This window comes from Nannobrachium achirus, assembly GCF_963921795.1.
Source record: "Nannobrachium achirus genome assembly, chromosome: 13".
NCBI classification, from domain to species: Eukaryota; Metazoa; Chordata; class Actinopteri; order Myctophiformes; family Myctophidae; genus Nannobrachium; species Nannobrachium achirus.
This window is the reverse complement of record NC_137833.1, coordinates 31178871-31202817: the sequence shown is the minus strand read 5'-3', so window position 1 is coordinate 31202817 and position 23947 is coordinate 31178871. Positions and strand designations below refer to the sequence as shown.

Genomic DNA, 23947 nt, shown 5'->3' with positions numbered 1-23947 from the left:
TGTTTTTCTCTCTCCTTTTTTATATTAACCACTTGGGTTTGGTCTAGAGGGGAAAAAAAGTACAGAGTGAAAGGTTTATTAAGTATTGACGGTTCAAGTGGTTAAATATCTGAAAACACAAATTGACATGAATCCAAAATACACGGACGATTGTGCTGTACAACAATGAAACCATATGGAATCTATGAACAGGTTGTGGGGGTCCCTGCTTCATCTCTCTTTCAACTAAGGAGTCCTTGGCCTGAAAACTGAAGACCCCTGCTCTAGTATTTCCCTATGCCAGTGATTCCTAAAAGGAGTCACGCACATGTCTTTAAAACCCTTAGCCAACAAAGTTCAAACATACACGGGAACATCAGACAGACTTTATTTTCGGGTATGGAAAAACAGTTATGTAATGACTAATTAAGATACCAGATTATTATGCACTGCACTGCACCGCCTACCATCTCTCATTACAGTGTACTTACACAATATCTTGATACTAGTATACGGAGTACGAGTAATGGAGGAAATGTGACCAAGTACTGCATGTAAAGCCTCCCTTAGTTATTATTTCTTTTTAGCAAAACAAGACTGTAAAAAGACAAATATACAGTATATGATGGAAGATAAACATGCTGCATATATTACAATGTAAAAAAAAAAGTGACAATATGTCCAATAAATTAGAGCCATGGGAACAATAGTCATAGGGGCTCATGACTCTCATGAGATACTTCTAGGGCAGTGCATCAACCCCAAGGTTCACCCCTGAGCCAGCAAAGAAAGGCATGGTGACCATATTAAAAAATAAAAAATAAAAAAAAATGGACCCTTAATCACACCTGATTTCAAAAGTTTCAGGGTTGAGCTTACAGATCTATTTTTGCAACTTCTGAAAATGTATTTGAATTTTCTTTTTTCATCAGGAAGGGGGACAATTATTTTAGCACTCAGCACACCTGGGGCCATGCCATACCCCTTATCCCTAAACTCTTTTGCTATTTTTTACTAGTTTGAAAAACATTTTTTAATAGTTCATAGCTAATCTACAGGCTCACAATGTGTAGATGTAGATCGGCTATTTGAAGTATTTTAAAATGTTTTTCAAAATAGTAAAAAAAAAAAGGCAAAGACGTTTAGAGATAAGAGGTAAGGCATGGACGAAAATTTAGCTCCTGGTGACTGCACCTTTCAACAGAACAGAAGAGGATAAACATCTATTTAAGCACTCAAAAACAAGTGCTACTATTTTAATTGTGGCAAAAACCCGGACAATATGGTAGACAGTGAATGTTGAAAACCGGGAAATGTATTGAGATTATTTGTCAGGATCCTGGTCAAATTGGGACGTCTGGTCACCGTAACTATAGAACCCCCAAAATAAACCTAAGTAACAGCCTTACAAGCAACACCAAAAACAAAATGGTATCAATCCTTGCTTTTTGGCTGGCTTGTCAATCTGTTGTCATTCAGTCACTCACTCAAACTCAGACCCAACATATGCATACTCTGCTCTGAGTCAACTTAAAGTTGTCTTGTACTATTGCCATAATATTCACCCGTACAGTACAGTATGCTCATAATCAGGGTTCCATGTGTAAAAAATAAAGGAGGCATTTTCTTTACCACTGAAGCCCCTATATACTTCTTCATACAACAAATAGTTAAAATAGCCAATAGAGCTGCTGTTTTTGCTATTTTTGAAAGAAAGAAAAAGAAATCTAAACATACTGGTATTTGCCCCAAATTAGGGACACCAGTGTTAATGTGGTTAACATGATTGTTTTTCTCTTTTAAATTAAATTGTTAAATTGTGATATCAAACATAAATATCAAGCACATCAGACAGTCTACATTTACCAAAAGGAAATGCATGTATTTAATTTAGGCATTCATTTAGTCTGCCCAGAAGCTGCTAAGGATAAAACATCAGCCTTAAAAATGAATGACCATAGAGGGGATACGTATCAAAAGCAGAGGTATGGATCCTCCGCCAGCAAATTGAACCCTGCTCATAATATAACTCTTTGGTCCCTCGCCCCTTTGTTAAGTTTGAACATTCTTGGACTTCAAAGTAACACTTGGCCGCTGGACAAAGGCAGACCAACGCATTTGTGACAGGGGATGATGCTCAGGAAAAGACTCAGTGTACGCCCTTCATAACTCCGCCACGTCTCTCACGTCCCTCCACTGGAATGGAAGTCAGTCCCCTCAGAAGCTGTACGGTGACACCAGAACGTTGACCTTGGCCACGTGCTTGGCCTGGAAGGTGCGGTCGGTGTACTCGGACATGTCCACGTCGATGCTGATGTCTTGCGGTCCGCGCAGCTGCTGGACCAGTATCAGCTCGCCGGTCTGCCTGTCCGAGCGCTGCATGACGAAGATGCCCCGCGGGTTGCCCCCGACGATGCCGAAGCGCAGGCTGTCGGGGCCGGTGCGGCCCGGGGCGGCTGCGGTGGCCATGCGGAACAGGGTGGCCGGGGTCTGCAGGTTGGACGGCAGGGACAGGTAGTGGAAGGAGACGGTCTTAGGAGCCAGGTGGCACGAACGACTCTCCATGGGACAAGGGTTTCTCTCGCATTGACTGGGGAACAGGCAAACAAGCCACACACACACACACACACACACACACACACACACACACACACACACACACACAAACATAAATGATGAATAGGGCTGCAACTAGCCTATAAAAATATTTTCTATTCAATTAAATTATTCTATCGATTGCTTTTTTAATAATAACTAGGACCTTGCCCGGGGGTGTGCACAGTATATGAGGGATTGAATGTAGGTAGGAGTCTCAGAAGTAATGTTGGAGAACCCAGACAGTGATGTCAGTCATCTCCAAATTTGCGCATTGTTTAAGTATGCAGATGTTACCATGGCGGAGACGCATGCGCAGTAGTTTGTAAAGGTGTCTAGTAACACATCTAACAGAGTTTGAAATTCAACAGCTGCCGAAAGTTCCCATTAACTGTACTAAAAAAAGAAAAATCTGCTTTAAAGGGGTACTGTCACCTAAAGGGGTACTGTCACTTTAAAAAGTAATCTTGAAATATGAGTTAATATTTTTATGATGTCATTGTGGGAATGCGCAATTATAAGCCAATCAAATTAATTGACTGTAGTTAGACTACTTACTGTAGGTCAACTGTTGTTGGGGAGCGAGGGGCAGATTACACTGTGACATGAGTTTCAGACTATTTCAGACCGTTTTCAGACAGATCACGTGACCTACTGTATCATACTATTATAATTTCGGGCATGTCTTTAAGTAGCAGTGGAAAAGTGGCTATGGCCGTTTTTAGCCCTAATTCTTGCAATGGATTCAGAATCATGAAAAAAACATAGTTTGTTAATTGAAGTTAATGGGACCCCAACTTTCAGCAGCAGTCGAAAATTCCCCTAGAGAAATTGAATTTTAAACTTTGTTAGATGTGTTAGTACTAGACACCTTCACAAACACATTGGTGAAGACATTTCTTTGTAAGGAATTTATTCACAGATTTGACATTATTCTGATGATATTCCCTGAGGACCCTGACTAACCTGGTACATGAAGGGACTACATCATTCATCTATGTATGCCCTTGGGAAAATGCACGTAAAGCCCAGACAAGCGGTCATAATGCTTTCCGTGTGATTTTGACAATAAAAATGTCATGGACACCCCCAACCCACAAACAAACCAACCCACACAGCTGTGCACCTCTCACTCTAACATAGGTCAAGAATCATATATTTTCTGACCACCGTAAGCTGTGAACGTGTCCTCTGACTGATCCTGCATCCCATCATGTTGCTTTTCCTCTCTGAAAAACATGTAATGCCCGCCCAGTTCCCTGGCCAACGTGTTCCCTCATTCAGCTGGCAGCAGAGCAGTATTGCACCACGTTGACAGGACTGCATTGTACGTATGCCCTTAAATGAGGTTGTTTGCAAAATGACTGGCAAATGCAATGTTAGAATGAAGCCAAAAACACTTGGAGGTTACGATGTTTCTAACCGTTTGGGCTTTAGAAAGCACAGATAAAAAAGTAAAATAAAATAAAACTTTTATTGATTGAAATAAAGTTGGCCGAGTAAGCAAGCTACTTTTCAACAAGGACATGGTTCACTATAATAGACTTATTCCAATCTGGACACAGCCCAGAGGTCTGCTTTCAGCCAATGAGCAACTTCATGGGAAGCGTTGAGCCTTGCTGAAAGGGCAACTTGAAAAGCAATTGAGGGGGAATTAATGTACACACATTTAATGTACAACATGTATTCTTTATAGGATTTGATGATGGTTTATTTTAGAAAGATTGTATGACATGCTCTGGTTTTAATACAATGAGACGAGCATAAGTTACACACAGACAAAAGAAATAACATCTATGAAATCCAGAACAGAGAAGCTAGAAGTTGAGGTTTGCATCCACTTACAAGGGTGACGTCTTGACATAGCTGATGTCACCGTGGGACCGGGGACACTCGGGGTTGACACACTGGAAGCCTCCCCCTGTGTTGATACAGGTTGTCCCCTCACTGCAGTTGTGCTGCTGGCTCAAACACTCGTCCACATCTGGAAGACAAAACGGCAAAGGCATGCAGGAATGAGAGAGAGAGACAGGAAAGAAGAGACACTATTTCGTTGTTACGAGTCAGAAACCTTGTAGGCTAACTATATTTCGACATTTTGCTTTTTTTTCATAAATTAAGTTTCTACTTGGTCGTACAAGATTATCATGCAAAGTTAGCCTATATCTACTAGCTTGTATATCGTCACTGTCAGTCATAAACCTTGTATCTCCAAGTTTCAAATGTGTACGTTTTTTTGCGAAGTAAAGCCCTGCTTCATCAGACAAGGCCGTCGCACAAAAGTAGAGAAAACAGCAGATCTACAAGCACACAACGCCTCGCTACTATTGCTACTTATTAAAGGTTTGGAAATGTGAATGAGGTTAAATGTGTCTGCGGGTTTTATACAGTAAATACTGAACCCATGAAAAGTATTAAACGAGAGCTGGTGACTAATAACTACATTGGACCCGCTGGAACACAGCAGGTTCTTTTTCAAATTCCCGAAAAGGTAGCGGTTTGTAGACAAGGTTTCCACCCGACAGTGGACAATTTCTGCTCCCCGCTTCACTGACATCCCTGCTTCCTGGTTACCACAGTCCAGGAATAGGGGTCGAGGGTGTGCGATTGTTTATTTGGTTCTTCGAGTTTAGTCTCCCCCAAAAACGCCTCATGGCCTGGAGATCCCTTCTTGCAGGGGAAAGGGTGAGGTCACCCATTCCACTGGCAGGCAGCGTTAAGCTTTCTGAGGTGCAATTGAAAGTAGGAACGCCGCGGGCCAGGGGGCTGACTGACAGACACCTCCGCGGGAACCCAGGCGTCCACTGCTAAAAGTCTCCCCTCCTCATCCCTTTAAATGTGGTGAGCTAATGGGTTCACAAAGTAAATCATGGCTGTTTCTCTCTGATGTTACAGACCGAGCCGGGTCCGTCGCCAAAGGGCCCGGTGAATGAATGAGCTGTTTGTCTTGGGTTTTTGTGCCCAGGGGTGTCGCACCAAATTCTGGGCCCTGGGTACTGGGGACACCGAAAATTATATGTATTTGGCCACAGACCCCCATCTCAAAATATGTTGTTCCAGGGACCCCTCAGAATCAAAATTTGAGTTACAAATGTTTGCTTAAAAAAATACATATATTCAAAGATTCCACACATTTTCACGACTTTTCAAAAACAGCAGATCTACAAGCTCGCAGCGCGGCACTCGGAGCCACGCTGTGAGCTTGTATATCTGCTATTTTTCAATAGCTAAAGTAATTAAGGGCCCTAGTAACTCAGGCCCACTTTCCCCCCCCTTGTGACGCCCCTGTTTGTGCCTCACACTCACCCTCGCAGCTTCGTCCGTCCATGAGCAACTTGTAACCGCTGGGGCAGGAGCAGTGGTAGGAGCCCGGGACGTTCACACACTCATGGACGCACAGCTTACCTCCCTGGTCCAGCCGGTACACCTCACACTCGTTGACATCTGCAGGGGAGGGAAATAGGAAGACATGAGGGGCGGCATAGCTCAGCATAGCTCAGGGGTAGAGAAACTGGTATTAGAGCACGAAGGGTATAAATCCCGAAGGGTTCCCAGTTCGAATCCGGGCTCCCCCTGAGTTAATGTCGAAGGGTCCTTGGGCAAGACTCTGAACCCCTAATTGCCTCCGGTGAGTAGGTTGGTGCCTTGCATGGCTTCCTCCGCCACCGGTGTATGAATGTGTGTGTGAATGGGTGAATGTAATGCACAATCTATGTAAAGCGCTTTGGATTAAAAGCGCTATATAAATGCACCATTTACCATTTTATTTACCATTTACCATGAAATGTACACGTGTCATAAACACTGTTCTCATCATGACCATGTGTATAGCATAGCAGAGAAAGCCCCGAGAAGCCTTAACATCTGCTGTTGCCAAGGGGGGGGATTCCCATTTGGATGATGAGAGCTTCTGTGTATGTTTGGTTTCCCATGTGGGAGACCCCAGGGATTGCATTTTGTAATTTAATAGAAAATGTGTAGTAAATGTACAGTATTTGAAATAACTCACTACAGGACATGGAAAAGTGCTCATACTGACAGATACAGTACAAAAGATACTACAATACAAAGCGATGCAGCATCTCTGTGCTCCTGCGGAGAGTGGAAATGGTAAAACAACACTAGGCTGTTTTGTAGCTTTGTGGCTACAGTTGAAGCCAGCTCAACTTTTTGATTGTGGCTTTATGGATTTTGTAGCAGCTACAAACGTTGGGTGTGGCTTTGTACCTTCTTGTCCGTGGCTTCCATTGAATCCATGAATTGAATCCAACTCATTGAATCCAACTCAAAAGGTTAAATCCCGCACCGAATTGCGAAAATAGACAATTTTTGCCTATGAAGAAAAGCCAATAATAGGGATGCCAGGTTGAAAATGAAGCATTGCGTTAGTTCATGCAGGACACAGGAGTCATACAGCTGTAATCAGCTGTCAGTCTGATGGTTGAATAATTAGCCTTTCTACACCTCAATCGCAGCCCATTGTCACAACACAGCGGTCTGTTTAAATATGTAAATAATAATACACTGGATCTCTGATACTCCATTGCTGCCACACGCACTACTTTGCCTCCACCACCCCAGCCTCCACATTTATAGTTCAGTCTTGCATGGCTCAAAAGTTCAACTCAAAAGCAGTGTTTTGCATGGCTCAAAAGTTAAACTGAATTCAGTGTGTTGCTTTGGGCCCACTCTTGCATACCCTGATTTAACTTAGCATGCTGCTTGGCTAATTCAGGGTGCATCTTAAGTGCGGGTTAACATTCCATTTGTTGCAAATTTGCAATAAATGTCAAATCTAATTTATGACGTTTTGAAAATGTAAGGGATCAAGGGCCGGAATTTTGATGCTGCAGAGTTAATGAGGGATATACAGTATACAGTATATTTTATAAGGCTGATAAACAAAGGAAATGTAATTGCAAGATAGGCGTTTTCCTTAAATCTCAAACCAGAGATCTCATAAATCACCTGGAAAAAGTTAAGCAAACACTAAACAAACAGATATCCAGGCATATTAGTGTATGTGTAATCTCTCAAGGCAGCTACTCTGATGCAAGTCAGAGAGGGCGTTCCCTTTTATTTGACGATGGCTAGCCGAGGCGTTGTGTGCTTGTAGATCGGCTGTTTTCACTAGTTTTGTGCGACAGAGGTTTCTGCCTGACAGTAATGATATTTTAGTGATTATGTTGCGAGGAAAACGTTGAGATAATAGGCATTTTGGTTAGAACTGACTGAAAATAACTTTGTACTTCAAGTTTAAAAAATGTTCAAGTGTCCAAATAAATTCCAAATATTATCAAATTATCTCGCGGCACCCCTGGACTGCTGTCGCGGCACCCCAGGGTGCCCCGTCACCCACTTTGAAAACCCCTGGTGTATGTGTGCCTCACCCTGGCAGATGCTGTTGTCCGAGGTTCCGCTCATGTGGAAGCCTGCATCACAGCTGCAGTGTTGAGCTCGGTCCACCTTGGCACAGCGGGGCCTGCGGCTGAACGCTGGGTCATTCATTACACTCCACTCCGGTGGCGCTGTGTGTAGGGATAGGACAATATCGTCGTTGTCGGGTGGAAACCTTATATGTCCAAAACCGTTCGTTTTTATCATTTAAAAAAATTACGGTAACTAAACTAGTGAAAACAGCCGATCTACAAACACACAACGCCTCGCACTGCGAGGCGTTGTGTGCTTGTAGATCTGCTGTTTTCACTACTTTTGTGCGACAGCCTTGTATGATGAAGCAGGGCTTTACTTCGCGAAAAAACGTACACATTTGAATCTTGGAGATACGAGGTTTCTGCCCGACAGTGACGATATGAAAATGTCATGTCACAATTATTGTGACCAAAATAATGTATTTACGATATTATCGCGATAATCACAATATGCCTAATACTTTACTCTTAAAATTACACTTTAATTTAACCTTGAAAAAAAGACTATCAAATACGTTTACAGGTGTTTTACCAATTGTAGAGGGTTTAAGTGGATCAAAGGTGAATTGATCCTAACGTTGTGACGGAGGATAATTTCACGATATATTAAAATCGCCACAATACGATTATTAGCGTTTTTGTTTTTATCACGATATACGATAATAACAATTATCGTCCCATCCCTAGCTGTGTGCAAGACCAAAAGCACAAGATATAGCTCTCTCAAACATTTTTGGCTCAGGCCACCCCTTGAAATAACCTTTTCATCTACGGCACCCCTGAATTTCATTGTTGCTTTACAGCACCTTTTGTCATCATAACGGTATGCAAATATATGACTAAAACAACTTTTTTGCATTCCTATTCTGTGTGGAACATTCACCAAAAATAGCCGATCCACAAGCTCACTACATGTGGTGAGCTTGTAGATCTGCCATTTTTGGGGAAGAGACTTGGTGTACTGTAGGCTGAAATATATCGCCCCCAGTACAGTTTAACTCTGTCTGTTTTACTAAGTCTTGAGGGTCTCATCTAAGTGGTTAAACTGAAGTGACATTGATAAATTCCAAATATTATCAAAGTATTCTGAGACACCCCTGGACTTGCGTCAAGGCACCCTAGGGTGCCACGGCACGCACTTTGAGAAGCCCTGACACAATCCCTTGATTGATCATTAAAATAAACATGCTCTGAATAGAGGGAGGGCGCACCCTTACTGTCTGAAAATGCACACAGACCACCTATCTGAACACTGGTCAGATGGGTGGGCCAAAACCTCTTTCCAGAAGACAGTACAGTAACAACAAAGAAGATGCAGAGCAGACATGTATTTGATGTCACTGTAGTCTTGCGTGGTCAGACTGTTGACGCGATTTGGAAATGCTCCCGTCATACAGTCTGGGGTAACGTAAGAAGAATGATGAGTACATTTATCCTAATATATCCTAATATAAAATATTTCATGAACGGAAATGCCAGCTTCCATTACTCGCCGTTCAGGAGCTGTAGTACCAGACTCTATGGGCTGTATTTTGATTGTCATAAGTACCAGCTCTTATGCCTTAACTTAAAGGCCTGTCCATACTGTCTCCGACCAACAAACCTTTCGTTGGAGAGTTCCGACTTTCCGACGTGCAGCTTTCCGAACTCTAATTCGGGGTAATGCTTGTTAGAAGATGCGAGTGACATCATTTTGTAGTTGAACCGACCCTTTCCGACAAAAGGTTCGGTGGTCAGAGACAGTATGGACAGGCCTTTAAGTTTAGGCATAAGAGCTGGTACTTAACACAATCAAAATAGAGCCCTATATAGCAATCAGAGATTGTGGAATAGTTGTCTGGCTACGCGAGACTAGTGTCACTGACCTGTCTGGGTCTGGTGTTGACAGTGAGAGCCGCTCCAGTTCTGAGGACAGGTACACTTGTAGTGGTTGACCCCTTCCACACAGGTCCCTCCGTTCTGACACGGGTTGCTGTCACACTCACTCACATCTGTGGGCAGTGGTGAGGGTTCTCATTATACAACATAAACACAGACAGAGGTACTCAAAGTCTAACTGTCAGTACAGTAGGACCGGACGATATGACTTCAATATCAATATCACGATTAAGTCTTGCCTTGATTATGATTGACAAGCGATTATTTAAAAAAATTTGAAAAAGGACGATCTTCAAGCTCACGGCATGTGGCGATGTGAGCTTGAAGATCTGCTATTTTTCTATCATTTTACACATACAACCACCAGTGTACAACAATGTAAGTTACAGAGCTTAAGTGGTCAATCATACAAAATGTATTGTATTTTTGTGTCGATTCATAAATATATATATACGTGTGTGTGTGTGTGTGTGTGTGTGTGTGTGTGTGTGTGTGTGTGTGTGTGTGTGTGTGTGTGTATGTGTGTGCGTGCGTGCGTAACAAAAATAAATAACAAAATACTTTTTTCTGATTAACCAACGTGAGCAAGATTAAGTCGTTATTGGTTCTAAAAGTCATTTTCGTCCCATTTCTGCTTAACTGCCCTGCCTTAACACAACACATACAGGCAGTGGTCCTCAAACTCGGTTTCTTCAGGGGGACTGACTGTTCACATGTGAGGGAAATATATTAATACAACACTCCAATAAAAATACAAATGATGACTGGCTCAGATTGGTATGCATGAAACAGAAGGTCTTGCGGAGTGCGTTGTGTGTCCCATAGTAATAGAATACAGATGAAGTGAATGAGACTGTGTTATCCTTCCTGTCCTGGGTCATCCCAGGGTTGTGGTGAGATTGGGTCCAGGGGCGACACAAGGGTGGGAAAAGAGGGACTGAGTTACCAGGGCCCAAGGTGGAGGGGCCTTAATTATTTTATACTTTAGCTATTGAAAAATAGCAGATATACAAGCTCACAGCGCAGCACTGAGCCACGCTGCGAGCTTGTAGATCTGCTATTTTTGAAAATTTGTGCAAATTTGTGCAAATCTTTGAATATGTGTATTTTTAAGCGAACATTTTATAACTCAAATTTAGCTTCTGGGGGTTCCCTGGTACTAAATATTTTGAGATGGGCGTCCGTGGCCAAATACATATCATTTTGGGGGTCCTTCACATGAAAAGGTTTGAGCACCACTGACATAGAAACATAGCTTTTTCAAAAAACCTTTGACTTTTGACCTTTTCTTTTTCACGAAATCTTCCACGATTTTTCAAAAATAGCAGATCTACAAGCTTGCTGTGAGCTTGTATATCTGCTATTTTTTAATAGTTAATTAGCACAAAATGTGAGTGAATCCTTGTACCCAGGGCCCAGAATTTGGTGCGACACCCCTGATCCTAGTGGTGAGACTGGGTGTGCCCAGGGCTGAGAGCTGACACCACACCAGTGTTGATTTTGACAGCAAGTTTTGATTTACTTTTAGTCAAAGTCTTTTGAACAAAATTATGTTTACTTTTAGTCGCGTTTTAGTTTTCGACTAAATCTACAGTTGATTTAGTGGACTAAAATGTATTTTATGTATTGTAATGTATTGTAATGACGCCTTGGTGGCGTCTCAGTGGCTGATTTTACAATTGGTTGCATGCTGAAAATAGCCGCTCTACAAGCTCACAAAGTGCCGCAGCGTGACGAGTTGTGAGCTTGTAGATCTGCTATTTTCAGAGCGCAACAACCGACTGACCCGAGCGCAACCAAACATAAAATGACTAGTCTTTTAGTTCTAGCCTACTGAATCTCTTCACCACTAGTCCATGCCTAACATTTCATTCTAGTTTTTATTTGCTGACGAAATTGTCAATATATTTAGTCTTAGTTTAAGTCATCATAGCTTATGGTACCATCATTTAATGCTTCATATTTCTCCTCTTTATACAGTATTATTCTCGGCAGTGGTTGAAGGTAAGTGCTGTCCTTGAGTACAATTTTGAGGTAGGCCTGCTTTTACTTTACTTGAGTAAGTCTGTACAGTCATGGTGGTCCTTGAAATGAAAGAAAAAGGTTTGAGAACCACTGATATAGAGAACAGGAAATACAGCCATGAGCAAATGATACACCAAAGGTAGCTGATAATTACTTTCAATGGAAGGTCAGCTTGAGGTTCTTTTCATGGCCAGAATCAGGGGCCGTGAAGTCTTTAGCTGTCAACACCTCCGCCCAAGGTCCTTTTAAAATTCCTCATGTTTTTAGCAATGCTTCTCAAGTTCTCACAGTAAAACCCTTGCTCATGCTATTTTACAAAATGTGCCATAGTTTCCACCCCAAACATGTGGGAATTCAATGTGTTTAGTGCAGTGGTTCCCAACATTTTTAGGTCAAGACCCAAAAGAGAAATTAGACGTTTGGGACCCAAACTAGTGAAAATAGCCGATCTATACAAGCTCACAACGTGTCGCTTTGCGCCACATTGTGAGCTTATAGATCGGCTATTTTCACTACTTCTTAAATATTTGTTTTCTAATTTATGGAATTTCTTCGATTTTTCTTTGATTTCTTCATGAAATTACTGAAAGAATATATATATTTTTGTTTTTAATTCATGAAAAAAATATGCTTTTTGGGAATGTTTTTGTAAAATATTTTGAATAATAAATAAAAAACAGAAATGTATTAAACAAAAACACAAAGGGACCCATGAAAATCTGTCTGCGACCCACAAACTGGTTCCAGACCCAGTGTTTGGGTTTAGTGCAAATACCTTCAATGAGGTGGACAGTATGGAGCAACAGTAAAATGATGACCGTAATAGCAGGTTGAAGACATCTCAGTATGCTTCCCCATGCAAAGATGGCCATTACAATATAAATCACCCCCCTTCTGCACCATTCTAACTATGGAAACATTTGATTGCCAGCTGTCAAAGCCTTGGTTCTGGAAAGAGGCCGGTGGAGTACAGTATCCACAAGTTTCCGCGGGAGTTTACTGGAGACCATCGGGACCAAACTTCCGGGTTTAACAGCAGACATACAAGCTCACGTCGCGTTGCAGATGCAACCCGTTGTGAGCTTGTAAATCGGCGCCGGAAGCTCGGTGCAGACGTCTGCGCAATGCACTATGGGGCGTTGGAAACTCGTGGATACGTTTACTTACACTTACAACCTGGAGTCCCTATTAGGGCCATGTCAATAATAGGTGAAGATTTTCCAACATTTTCCAACAAATTCACGCTTTAAACATATTTTCATAGTACGTTTTTTTTTTTTTTTTTAAGAGCTAAAAGCATCACAGATGCGTAGCTTGTCTATTCTTTTGTCGTGTATAAAATAAGGCCACCGACGTTCTGAAAACCAACATAAGACGGCCTACAAGCTGCTGTAGATCCCAGAGACATTCCTGTGCCTGCCCTAAACTTGTTTATTCTGTTAAGCTGCAGGAATCAAAATGGACAAATAGCTGTGCTTGCCTCATGACCATTGTTTTCATAGCCAGCACTAAGAGCTCGCTAGACGTGTAAAAAGTGATGACTGAGGGAGTTGAGCGGTGCCCCGGCTCAACTCCAATGCCCAACCATATAGCGTCTCTGTTGTGTGGAAACCTCATATGTCCAAAACTGTAATACTTTTCACGTTTTCAGGATTCTAATTAAAAAATGGCTAGCAGAGATAGGAGGTTTCCGACAGCAACAATATCCTCACTTGTAGTGTAGAAACCTTGCATCTGTTCATATGTGAGGATAACCTTTACACGGTTTTGGTTGTCCTCTCATAGACTGCGTGTGGAAATGGGGAGGTGGAGTCGCATACCTGAGCAGCGTATTTGTCAATGTAAGATCTTAGATTGGTATACAAAACGAACAGCACATACTGGTGTGTTCTCTCACACAAGACATCAGATGTGGACAATGGACATGAGTTTACTGATCTGAGCTCACTTGTTGGGGCACCAACAGGAACTTTGCATAATGCTACATGCCTGCCTGTCACTTTTGGAGCAACAGAAAGCTCCTGTTGTATGAGTCAAGGGATTTTGTGTTGAGTGTTGTATATTCTAATGTATTGTGCATTTTTTAAAGTTTGTATTAATGCATTTTACGATTATTGTTTCATTTGTTTGGACCCAATTGCTTTATACAATTGTGTCAATAAATCAAACTAAACTATGTCCAAAACCATTCACTTTCAGGAAATGGAAAAAAGTAAAGAACGGTCCGTGTTCCAGTTACGATGGATCCAATGTAGTTATTATTCAGTCACAAGCTCTTGTTAAATATTTATAAATCCCACAGGATTTACAAGCTCACAATGAACACAGAAAGTAAGTTAACGTAGTGCTTTAAGAAAAGGTTGAAATTGTATTTGTTCACACAAGAAGTGATGTAAAAAAAAAAGTATAGACAGTAGAAAGAGAAAGAAGAAGAAGAGGGAAAAAAAGCTATATATCCCATTTGACATCAATTATGTTGAATTTTACTATGGAGCTATCAAATGTAAATGTATTGGACAGGTTATTATGAGTTATGTTTTGTGTTGTGTTGTACTGTAGTGTTGTATGAATATGTATTTATGTGTTGACGATATGTGTTAAGAACCCAGGAAGAGTAGCTGCTGTGACTGTACAGTAAGCTAATGGGATCTAATAAATAAATCAAAATCACACGACACACAGCACATTGTGAACTTGTGGATCTGCTGTTTTTGCAGGTTGTTTGTAGGGTATTAATTTACACAAAAACATAAAAGTATGAAACGTGGAGATACAAGCTTTCTGCCCCGACAGCGACAGCAAGGATATTCCATAACTTCACTGGTCTCTCCCAGTGGTGTAAAGTAACTAGGTAGATTTACTTAAGTACTGTGTACTTAAATACAATTTTGAGGTATTTGTACTTTTTTCCCAATTTCCAATATGTTTTACTTCTACTCCACTAAATCTCAGATCTAAATATTGTACTTTTATTCCACTACATTTATTTGAAAACGTTAGTTACTAGTTACTTTTCCGATATAAATTATAACATTATGAAACATATAAACCACTTTAGCCCTATTTTATACCGATCTACCGCTATTTTCAAACATTTTGTACTTTTACTTTTGGTACTTTAAGTACATTTTGATGCCAACACTTTCATACTTTTACTCAAGTACATTTTGAATTTCTGACTTTTACTTGTAACAGAGTATTTCTATATTGCAGTATTGTGTTGTAATATATGTGAGTACTTTTTCCACCACTGATCGCTCCACTGTTTGTTTTGCTAGCCCAGGGCTCCCCTACACGAGCACAACACGTAATAAAGGCCCACTTCGTACTCCTGGATATTTTTAGGCTTTCTTTGACATCGATGTTTTCCACTCTGTATCAATCACGCTTTTCAAGCCACGGCTAAATTTAGAGCTATCAGGATGGACCCAAAGCACCCGAACAGAGATAATACTGTGCAGGTTGCCTGCTTTCTGGCCCTCTTCAAACACCAGTGTCAACAAACCTGCACACATTTTGAAGCCACTTGGAATGTGGAGGCCAGTGGTGGAAGAAGTACTCAGATCTTACCTTAGTAAAAGTAGCAAAGATACCACACTCTGTAATCTGTAAAATGTTACTTGAGTAAAAGTACAAAAGTAGGCTATTATATCTAAGTATAGTATATTAAAGTACTCAATGTTTTGTATTAATAAAGCAAGGTAACTTATAATTAAAGCTTTCAAATACTTTTAGTGGAGTAAAAAGTACAATATTTGACTCTGGGGTGTACTGGAATAGGACATTAAAGTACAATAAAAAATGGAAACACTCAAGTAAACACAAATTTACCTCAAACTTGTACGTGAGTAAATGTACTTAGTTTACTCTCCACCACTGCACACATTTTTGAAGCGAGCGTGCCACAATGTCTGGAGGCGCGCCAGCTGCGAAGGCTGAAGGCGCTATCAATAGCATGCTTAGCATACTTGCGTGCTATGGGACCATGGTCTGGGCACGGTGTGTGGACCTAACCCCCTGTCCAGTGGAAGCCCCCCGTCAAACAGCCCAGGAAACATAATCATCCGACGGGGCCCGCTTGTTTTACAGTGGTGGACAAAGTACCCAGCATACCCGGTACTTTGAGTCAAAGCATAGATTACTGCAAGTGAAAGTTCCTCTGTCAAATTTGTGCTGGAGTGCTTGTACTGTACTTGCTTTTAAAAAAAACGTCTGTATTCAAAAGTAAGAATTACAAAGCACATTTTCTTTTTGATATCATTGCATTGCTGTATTGTAATTGAGTCATTTTCCAAGTCAAAAGTACAGTAGTTTTTTGAAAAGTGGAGTCAAAGTAATAAACGTCCATATACACAAACACTCAAGTAAAACCACAGATACTCAAGTAAATGTAGCCTACTTTTGTTACTGTCCGCCACTGGTTATTTTACAGTTGGTATCGAGACAGAAGGGGGAAGGCATCCCCCACAGTGGAATGCGGTACAGGTGTTTTGCTGTGTTCTGGAGACATTTAATGCCATTTTAACGAGGCCTTCATTCAGTGTGTGCTCGGAGCCCCCAGCCTCCACTAAATAATGGCTCTTTTCTTTGCCTGTCTTATCTGTTTTGTGCGGGGAGGAGGAGAGCCCCCCTCCGGGCTCTCGGGACGCTGTCTCTTTCAACCCTGCATTCAGCGTTCGGCCACCGAGCCCAAGGTCACCCTGAGTGGGGTATGAGGATTTTTTCTTTTTTACCCCCAACAGACTGAATAATGTGGCAGACATAGCATGCTATGAGCCTCAAGGCATTCCACTGATTCACTGGGAAGTGGCAATGGATACAGACTGGGGTGGAGGGATCTAAATTCTTAATCCTATGTTGGAATCACAATAGAAGTCGAGACGACGTTCCTCTCCTTCCTCAGTCAAAACGTACATAATACAAAAACAAACTGTGCCTGTTCGCTTACACCAGAGGTTCTTAGACTTTTTGACTTTTTGAATTTCATGGACTTTAGTTTGGTAATGCAATTAATGCAGTTAGAACCAAATGGACCTGTGCATTTGGTTCCATTTGTTCACTCTCAGAGTTACAGGCCTGTAACTGTAAGGGTCCAATTGGTAGTCTAAAGTAACTAAGTACATTTACTCAAATACTGTACTGAAAGTGTTGAGGTATTTTTACTTTACTGCAGTATTTCCAGGATTTCAGTACTTTTACTTCTACTCCACTACATCTCAGAGGCAACTATTGCACTTTTACTCCACTACAATTATTTGAAAACTTTAGTTACTAGTTAATTTGTAGATTTTGATTAGCCTATCATTACTAAACATACATTAACCACTTCAGCCCTATCTACATTTTGGCCATTTGAAAATAGCTGATCTGCAAGCTCACAATGCGTCACGATGAAAGATCAACGGATGCATTCTGAGCTTGAAGATCTGCTATTTTCAAAAGATTTGTATATACATCCTAATTTACAATCCCAAACGCCCATCCGCGCTGCATGAATGCACCACTCTTGAAGTCTTGTAGCCCCGCTGAAAAATTGCAGCAACGTCCCCTCCCCCCCGCTTCTTCACATAATAACAACAACACCAAGCATCAAGACGTCTTTCCCTTTCTGCGCGTCCCTGCAAATTTCTTTTTTCATTGAGCCCTACCCTACCCTAAATGTTGGGTCGGGTTCGGGCAGAATTTGAGAACTCTACCGTACAGACAGTTATGACGGGCGCACATGTTTGGATTGAGCGAGCGATTCTGCCTCAAAATACTTACGCATCTTGAATGCCTTGGATCAGCTGCGAGCACCCGAAGGAATTTCTAGTTTTATACATTTGAAAACTTGAAATGGGAAAGTACTTATGATTACTACTTTTGGTACTTAAAGTAAATTTTTATACCAATACTTTTGTACTTTTACTCAAGTAAAGAAAATCGCACTTATGCAAAGTGAGCACTGCTCACTACGAATGGTATCAAACATGACACACGTGCATATCTCCTTGTATGGGCCGTTCTGTCCGTGACATATCAGCTGTGGTGAATGATGTAAGTCTCTGCGTACTTTATATGACGTTAGTCTCTGCAACGTCAGTCTCAAACATAGGGACGGACACACAAAACCAGACGTAGGAGCGGTTAGCACCGCGGTTAGCACCGCGGTCAGCACCGCGGTTAGCACCGCTCAAAAAGAATCTGCACTTTTACTTGTACAGAGTATTTCTATATTGCAGTATTGCTACTTTTAAATATTTTTTTAATAAAACGCAAGTACTTTTTCCACCACTGGTTCATAACTATGAATCATTTAGCTGGGGACGCCCCGGCTTGAACCCACTCAAGGACCCCTGGGGGTGCCCCGGACCGCACGTTGAGAACCACTGAGTTACACGATACTTGAGCGGGAAGATTTACAACGTAATATATTTTACAACTGTATGATTTAGGTGAAACGATACAGTTGTTAAATTGCTAGGTGTTAGGTGCCGTCGTGCCGATGATGACATTGGCCCACTTTTACAGTCCCGGCGCTTTAAGAGGCTGGGGAAGCTTTTTGAGACACACTGACTGACTGACTGACTGACTGACGTCACCTTTACAGACGGCGTTGATGCCGCTCCAGCTTCCATTCTCCTGGCACACACGCGACCCCGGACCCACCAGGTGGTAGCCCTGCATGGGAACACAGGGGCAACACATTATCCATAGAATCCAGTGGTTTTCAACCCAATTCATATCAAGGTCCATTATTTATTATTCTGCATTTGAGCCACAGACCAGACCACCATTTGATGACATTTAGCCTCACAGACCTAAAACTTGGAATATTTCGTTATTGTTGGATACGATTTTTTCCACAATTCCATGCTGTGTTGATGTGGTGCCATAGGAGAGGTAGGCAAACGTATCAGAAAATGGATTCTATGTAATCAGCACGACCGTGTCGTGCTGGGGGCGACGCCCAGCGCAACTCTTCCAGCCGTCTGTAAACAAGGAAATACTTTGTTTTGTTTTTAGTTTTGAGTCAAATTATTAATTTTATTTAGTAGCCGGGTAATAAGCGGGAAAATGAATGGCTCCTTGGTGAATGACTATATATATATATATATATATATATATATATATATATATATATATATATATAGTTATCAGGCCGTCGGTCTGTTATATATATCGTCATTCACCAAGGAGCCATTCATTATCCCTTACTTATATATTTATTATATAGATAGTCAATAATAAAATAATGCATATACCGTAGTTGCAGGCCTACCTGGGAACAGGCGAAATGGACCTCGTGGCCCACAAAGTCCTTGGACCCAAACTTGTGTCCGTGTGGAGGAGCTTCCAGGGACGGGCAGCTAGTGGGAGCTGTGGCGGAGAACACACAATATGTATTATTATTATTATTATTATTATTACCCATATTATTTTAAGGAATCTACAGCCGAGCTTGTAGATCGGCTATTTTTGGCTTGTAGATCGGCTATTTTTGGCTTGTAGATCGGCTATTTTCATTACTTTTGTGTGACACTCTAGTAGGGGTGGACTGGGCATCTGGAAGAGGGCTATTCTTTCAGTAGCACCGGCCCACAGAGCAGAGAGACACCACATGATTGGCCCACAATGGCTTGTCTATCATCTGATAGACAAGTTGGGCCTAGTAGCCCAATCACAGGCTACTGTGGCCAGGAGTCCCACCCACGCATTTAACAGCATACAAACCCACAACACGCCGCTGCCTCGATGCATTGTGGGCTTGTAGATCTTCTATGTTCGGTTCGTGCCGGTTGTGGTGGGCCGCACTTTATGTCCCAGTCCGGCCCTGCACTGAGACAGGATAGGGCATTCAAATATGAAGGAAAAAAAACATATAAATCTGAAACATATAGATTTCTACCCGATAGCAATGATGTGAAATAAACCATGGTGAAGATAAGAAGTAGTCAGATTTTGAAAAAATTCTGTAAAAAAATGTTTTTAACAAATTTAAAAAAAGCTGATCTACAAGTTCACACGTCGTGATGTGCTGTGAACTTGTAGCCTATAGATCGTTTATTTTCTAATAGCTGAATTTCAAAATAGGCCTTAAGTGGTTTATCTATGTTTTGTAATAACAATCTACTAAGTAACTTGTAACTAAAGCAGTCAAATAATTGTAGTGGAGTAAAAAGTAAAAACCTGTAGGGAATGTACATAAGTTACTTTCCACTACTGCTCACATGGTGAAATAAAGCCTAAATGATACCTCAGCGTACAACGGCGTCATGTGCCTGAAAATAGCAGATATGCAAGCTCACAGCGCGCCGCGCATGCAACACGGTGTGAGCTTGTGTATCTACCATTTTTGGCCCGCGACGCTGCCGTATGTCAACGTACAAATGAGTCTTGAGTCTTCCTGCATCCTGTGGCCAGGGGCGTCACAAGGGGGGGAAAAGTGTGACTGAGTTACTAGGGCCCAAGGCGGAGGGGCCTTAATTGTAGCTATTGAAAAATAGCAAATATACAAGCTCACAGCGCGGCACCGAGTGCCCCACTGCGAGCTTGAAGATCTGCTATTTTTGAAAAGTCGTGAAAATGTGTGCAAATCTTTGAATATGTATTTTTTAAGCGAACATTTGTAACTCAAATTTTGCTTCTGGGGGGTCCCTGGAACGAAATATTTTGAGATGGAGGTCTGTGGCCAAATACATATCATTTTGGGGGTCCTTCACATGAAAAGGTTTGAGCACCACTGACATAGAAAAACAAGGATTTGAAATATTCAAAGACTTTTTCACGATTTTTCAAAAATAGCAGATATATACAAGCTCACAGCGCGGCACTCATAGTTAAAGCACAAAATAATGCGTAATAATGCGCTTCCAGTCTAAAGGCTCATTCCCACTGGGCCAGATAACAGATAAAAAAATCTCTTTCTCCAGATATTTTTCCATTCAAAGTGGATGGTAGATAGATAGGCCTACAGATAAAAAAAAATATCTGCCACAGATATTTTTATCTGTGTTTATCTGTATCTACCATCCACTTTGAATGAAGAAATATCTGGAGAAAGAGATTTTTGTATCTGTTATCTGGCCCAGTGGGAATGGGCCTTTAATGGGTTAAACCCCCTCCCCCTATGAAGAACATTCATGGGGGGCCCGCAGTGAATTCTTGTACCCAGGGCCCAGAATTTGGTGCGACACTCCTGCATGCATGGTGTGCCTGGGGATATGCACGTGTCACTGAGCAGCATGCAGCGAAGAGAAACTTCATGGGAAATAACAGTCCAGAATGCTTGGTTCAGTCCAGCAGAGAGCTGGCCATTTGTTGTGAGGGAAGCAGGGGTCATCGCCATGCTGGCTTGTGGTGGACGTATTTGTCCAAATGTAATTTTAGCAACCGACAAAGACAATGAGACAATAATATTACCAGAAACACATAAAGAGATGAATGACCCTGACTGACCCTAACTCTTGAGTGTACAAATGTGTACACACTCAGTATTATGGGGGTCCATGCAAATAAAACACAAGTACTAGTACTAGTGGACTCCTAATATGCAGTAAATAGGTGTCATACATATTTATTCTGTAGAAAACCTGGAGACTGACATTCAGTAATTGGGTCTTATGCTTTAAATAAAAGTATAATAGTGTGTACAAAATTAAATCTAGAATTTGCCACGGACAAAACCAAGAACTGTAGCGAGGAACAGTCAAATCTTATGCTAAGGGTTCTTTAAGAAAGCAGATATGACATTACTTTGGAATCCACTACATTCCATACTTATATTCACTGTGCATTGCATGAATCACATGTTTGGTTTGCTTGCCTTGACATTCTTTTCACTTTAAATGATAATCCTACTATAAATGTACGTGTGTGTGTGTGTGTGTGTGTGTGTGTGTGTGTGTGTGTGTGTGTGTGTGTGTGTGTGTGTGTGTGTGTGTGTGTGTGTGTGTGTGCGCGTGCGTGTGCGTGCGTGTCTGTAGTTCATGTATCTCGAAAACTGTCCAACCGTCCAACCGACTTCAAACTGGGCGCACGTGGCACAGGCGACCCGAGGAAGTGCAGTGCCCAACGTCGAGTCGGACCGATATGCGGCTGTCCAGAACCACTGATCTGACCGATACACCTCAGGCATTGACACTAAGGCTTGCCCACCTGCCCCTGGCAGGTAAATAAAACGTCAGGGCAGGTGAAGTTGGCTTTCAGCTTGCCCGAGAGGGCAAGTGCTCATCTGAGAGGGGACACAAATGTCTATAAACACAACACGAGATATCTGTCTAAACACCTGAAAGTGGCCAGTGCGCTGTGTCTTCTGGTCTGTGGAATGTAAAATAAGAGCACTATTTACCTATGATGTGCTGTTTTTTACATTTAAAAATATAAAATAACAAGTGTGAAACCATAGACATTCAATCATAGCTAAAGTATTTGGTATTTGGATTTGGAGGTATTGATGTATGACATTTTATCGCACAGCCCCAGAAAGTGAAGAAATACGTGTTAAATTGCGGTAATTAAAATCGTACCTATCATTTTATAATGGACGATTTACTTTTCGGGCAAGTGGGCATTACCTTCGGGCAAGTAGAACATGACCTGTACTTGCCCGATGGGCAAGTGCCTCTGAGACCTTAGTGTCAACCCCTGCACCTGTATACTGTAGATATGGACCCTAATCTACACTGTAAAACCCTCAGTGTTAATTTAACTCATAGTGTACAAATGTACACTCTCAGAATTACAGACCCATAGATTTTGCTGCAGTGAATGCACTGTATCAGCAAACGTATCAGCTTCTGTCCGTCCTGCCGAGAACTGTCCACAAAGTTCCAGCGGGTAACGGGTGTGAGGCAGGCTTCTTCCCTTTTTATTTTTATCGAATTAACAGAAAACGATGGAGCTTACGCTACACAAAAACTAATTTGTAATTTCACACACTGTTTTATACCTGTAAACCTGTGATGTGACAATAAAGTCTGGTTTTGATTGTGATGAGTCTATAATGCCATAATGGCATACATACCGCAGTGATTCTCAACCTAAAATTGCCCACCCATCTGACCACTTAGTGGTGGACAATTCAAAAACTACCAACTATCAATGACATCATCAATGGGGATTCCAAGCTAATAGAAAGCATTTCTCCTGCTGGATAGTTAGCATGCTGAAATAGAAGCCATTGTTCTAATAAAAAATCACACCTAGTGTGAAGTGAGCAGTGCCTTTTATGAGTTGGTTTCAGTATGCCAAAAGGTCCCGTAAAGCTTGGCCGATGCCAAGCTTGGCCAATGCCAAGAAAAACAAAAGCCTTGTTTGAAACGGCCAAACCTGCCTGCTGATGACGTCAGTGGTAGGTGGCTTTCTGAACTGTCCACAGCGCCCCTTTGAGACACACAGTGAGTAGGCAGAAATGGTACCATCTTATAATGAGCATTAGTGAGGAGTCTGAGGACCATATGAACGGTTGAAAATGGGTGAAGTGCCCCTTCATAAACTGTATTTATTGGACTACGGGAGTAAATAATTCTTAGATTAAAAGAAAGCTTTGATGATGTGACCATGATTATGATAATGATGATGCTGATAATGCATAGTGTCATTCTTAGATTTCTCACCAGCTGACTGGTCCGCTTGTGGCAGCTTTGAGACCGAGTTCTGCAGTGCTGCCAGCTTTGACTTCATGATGCGCAGGCCCTCTGTGAATCTCATCTCTTGGCCTTTCAGAAACTTCTCCATTTGACGGAGGACCCCAGTAACCTGGTGCTTGTCCATACAGTTCTATGAATGAAGCAATGTACAGCAAATGGTTAAAAGAGTCTCTCTGCAAAGCACTAATGACTCATCGGTAAGAAAACAAGCAAGGAGCAAATAACCCATTACTACTCAGCATGTGTTGAAGCTCAAGTCATAAAATATGAAACATGGAAGGTATAACAGTCGACATAAAATGCAGCTGTGGACGGTGATGTAATGGCCACTAGACAAACGGTGGCTATGGTTACAAAACAGGTTTTCCTTTGGTTTACCTTGTCATTAAAAACCTCCATCCCCAAAAT

At 41.7% G+C, this 23947-nt stretch overlaps 1 protein-coding gene across 1 annotated transcript; it reads right to left on the bottom strand.

The window, feature by feature from the left end:
- Positions 1-2196: 2196 nt before the first annotated feature.
- fbln7 (fibulin 7) lies at positions 2197-23663 on the bottom strand (the record flags this gene model as incomplete). The annotated part of the gene is made up of 8 exons (XM_080740522.1): positions 2197-2569; positions 4420-4558; positions 5881-6018; positions 7965-8102; positions 9872-9997; positions 18491-18569; positions 19171-19268; positions 23507-23663. The coding sequence occupies 8 exons, from the start codon at positions 23661-23663 to the stop codon at positions 2197-2199; spliced, it is 1248 nt and encodes a 415-aa protein (XP_080596648.1).
- Positions 23664-23947: the final 284 nt, after the last annotated feature.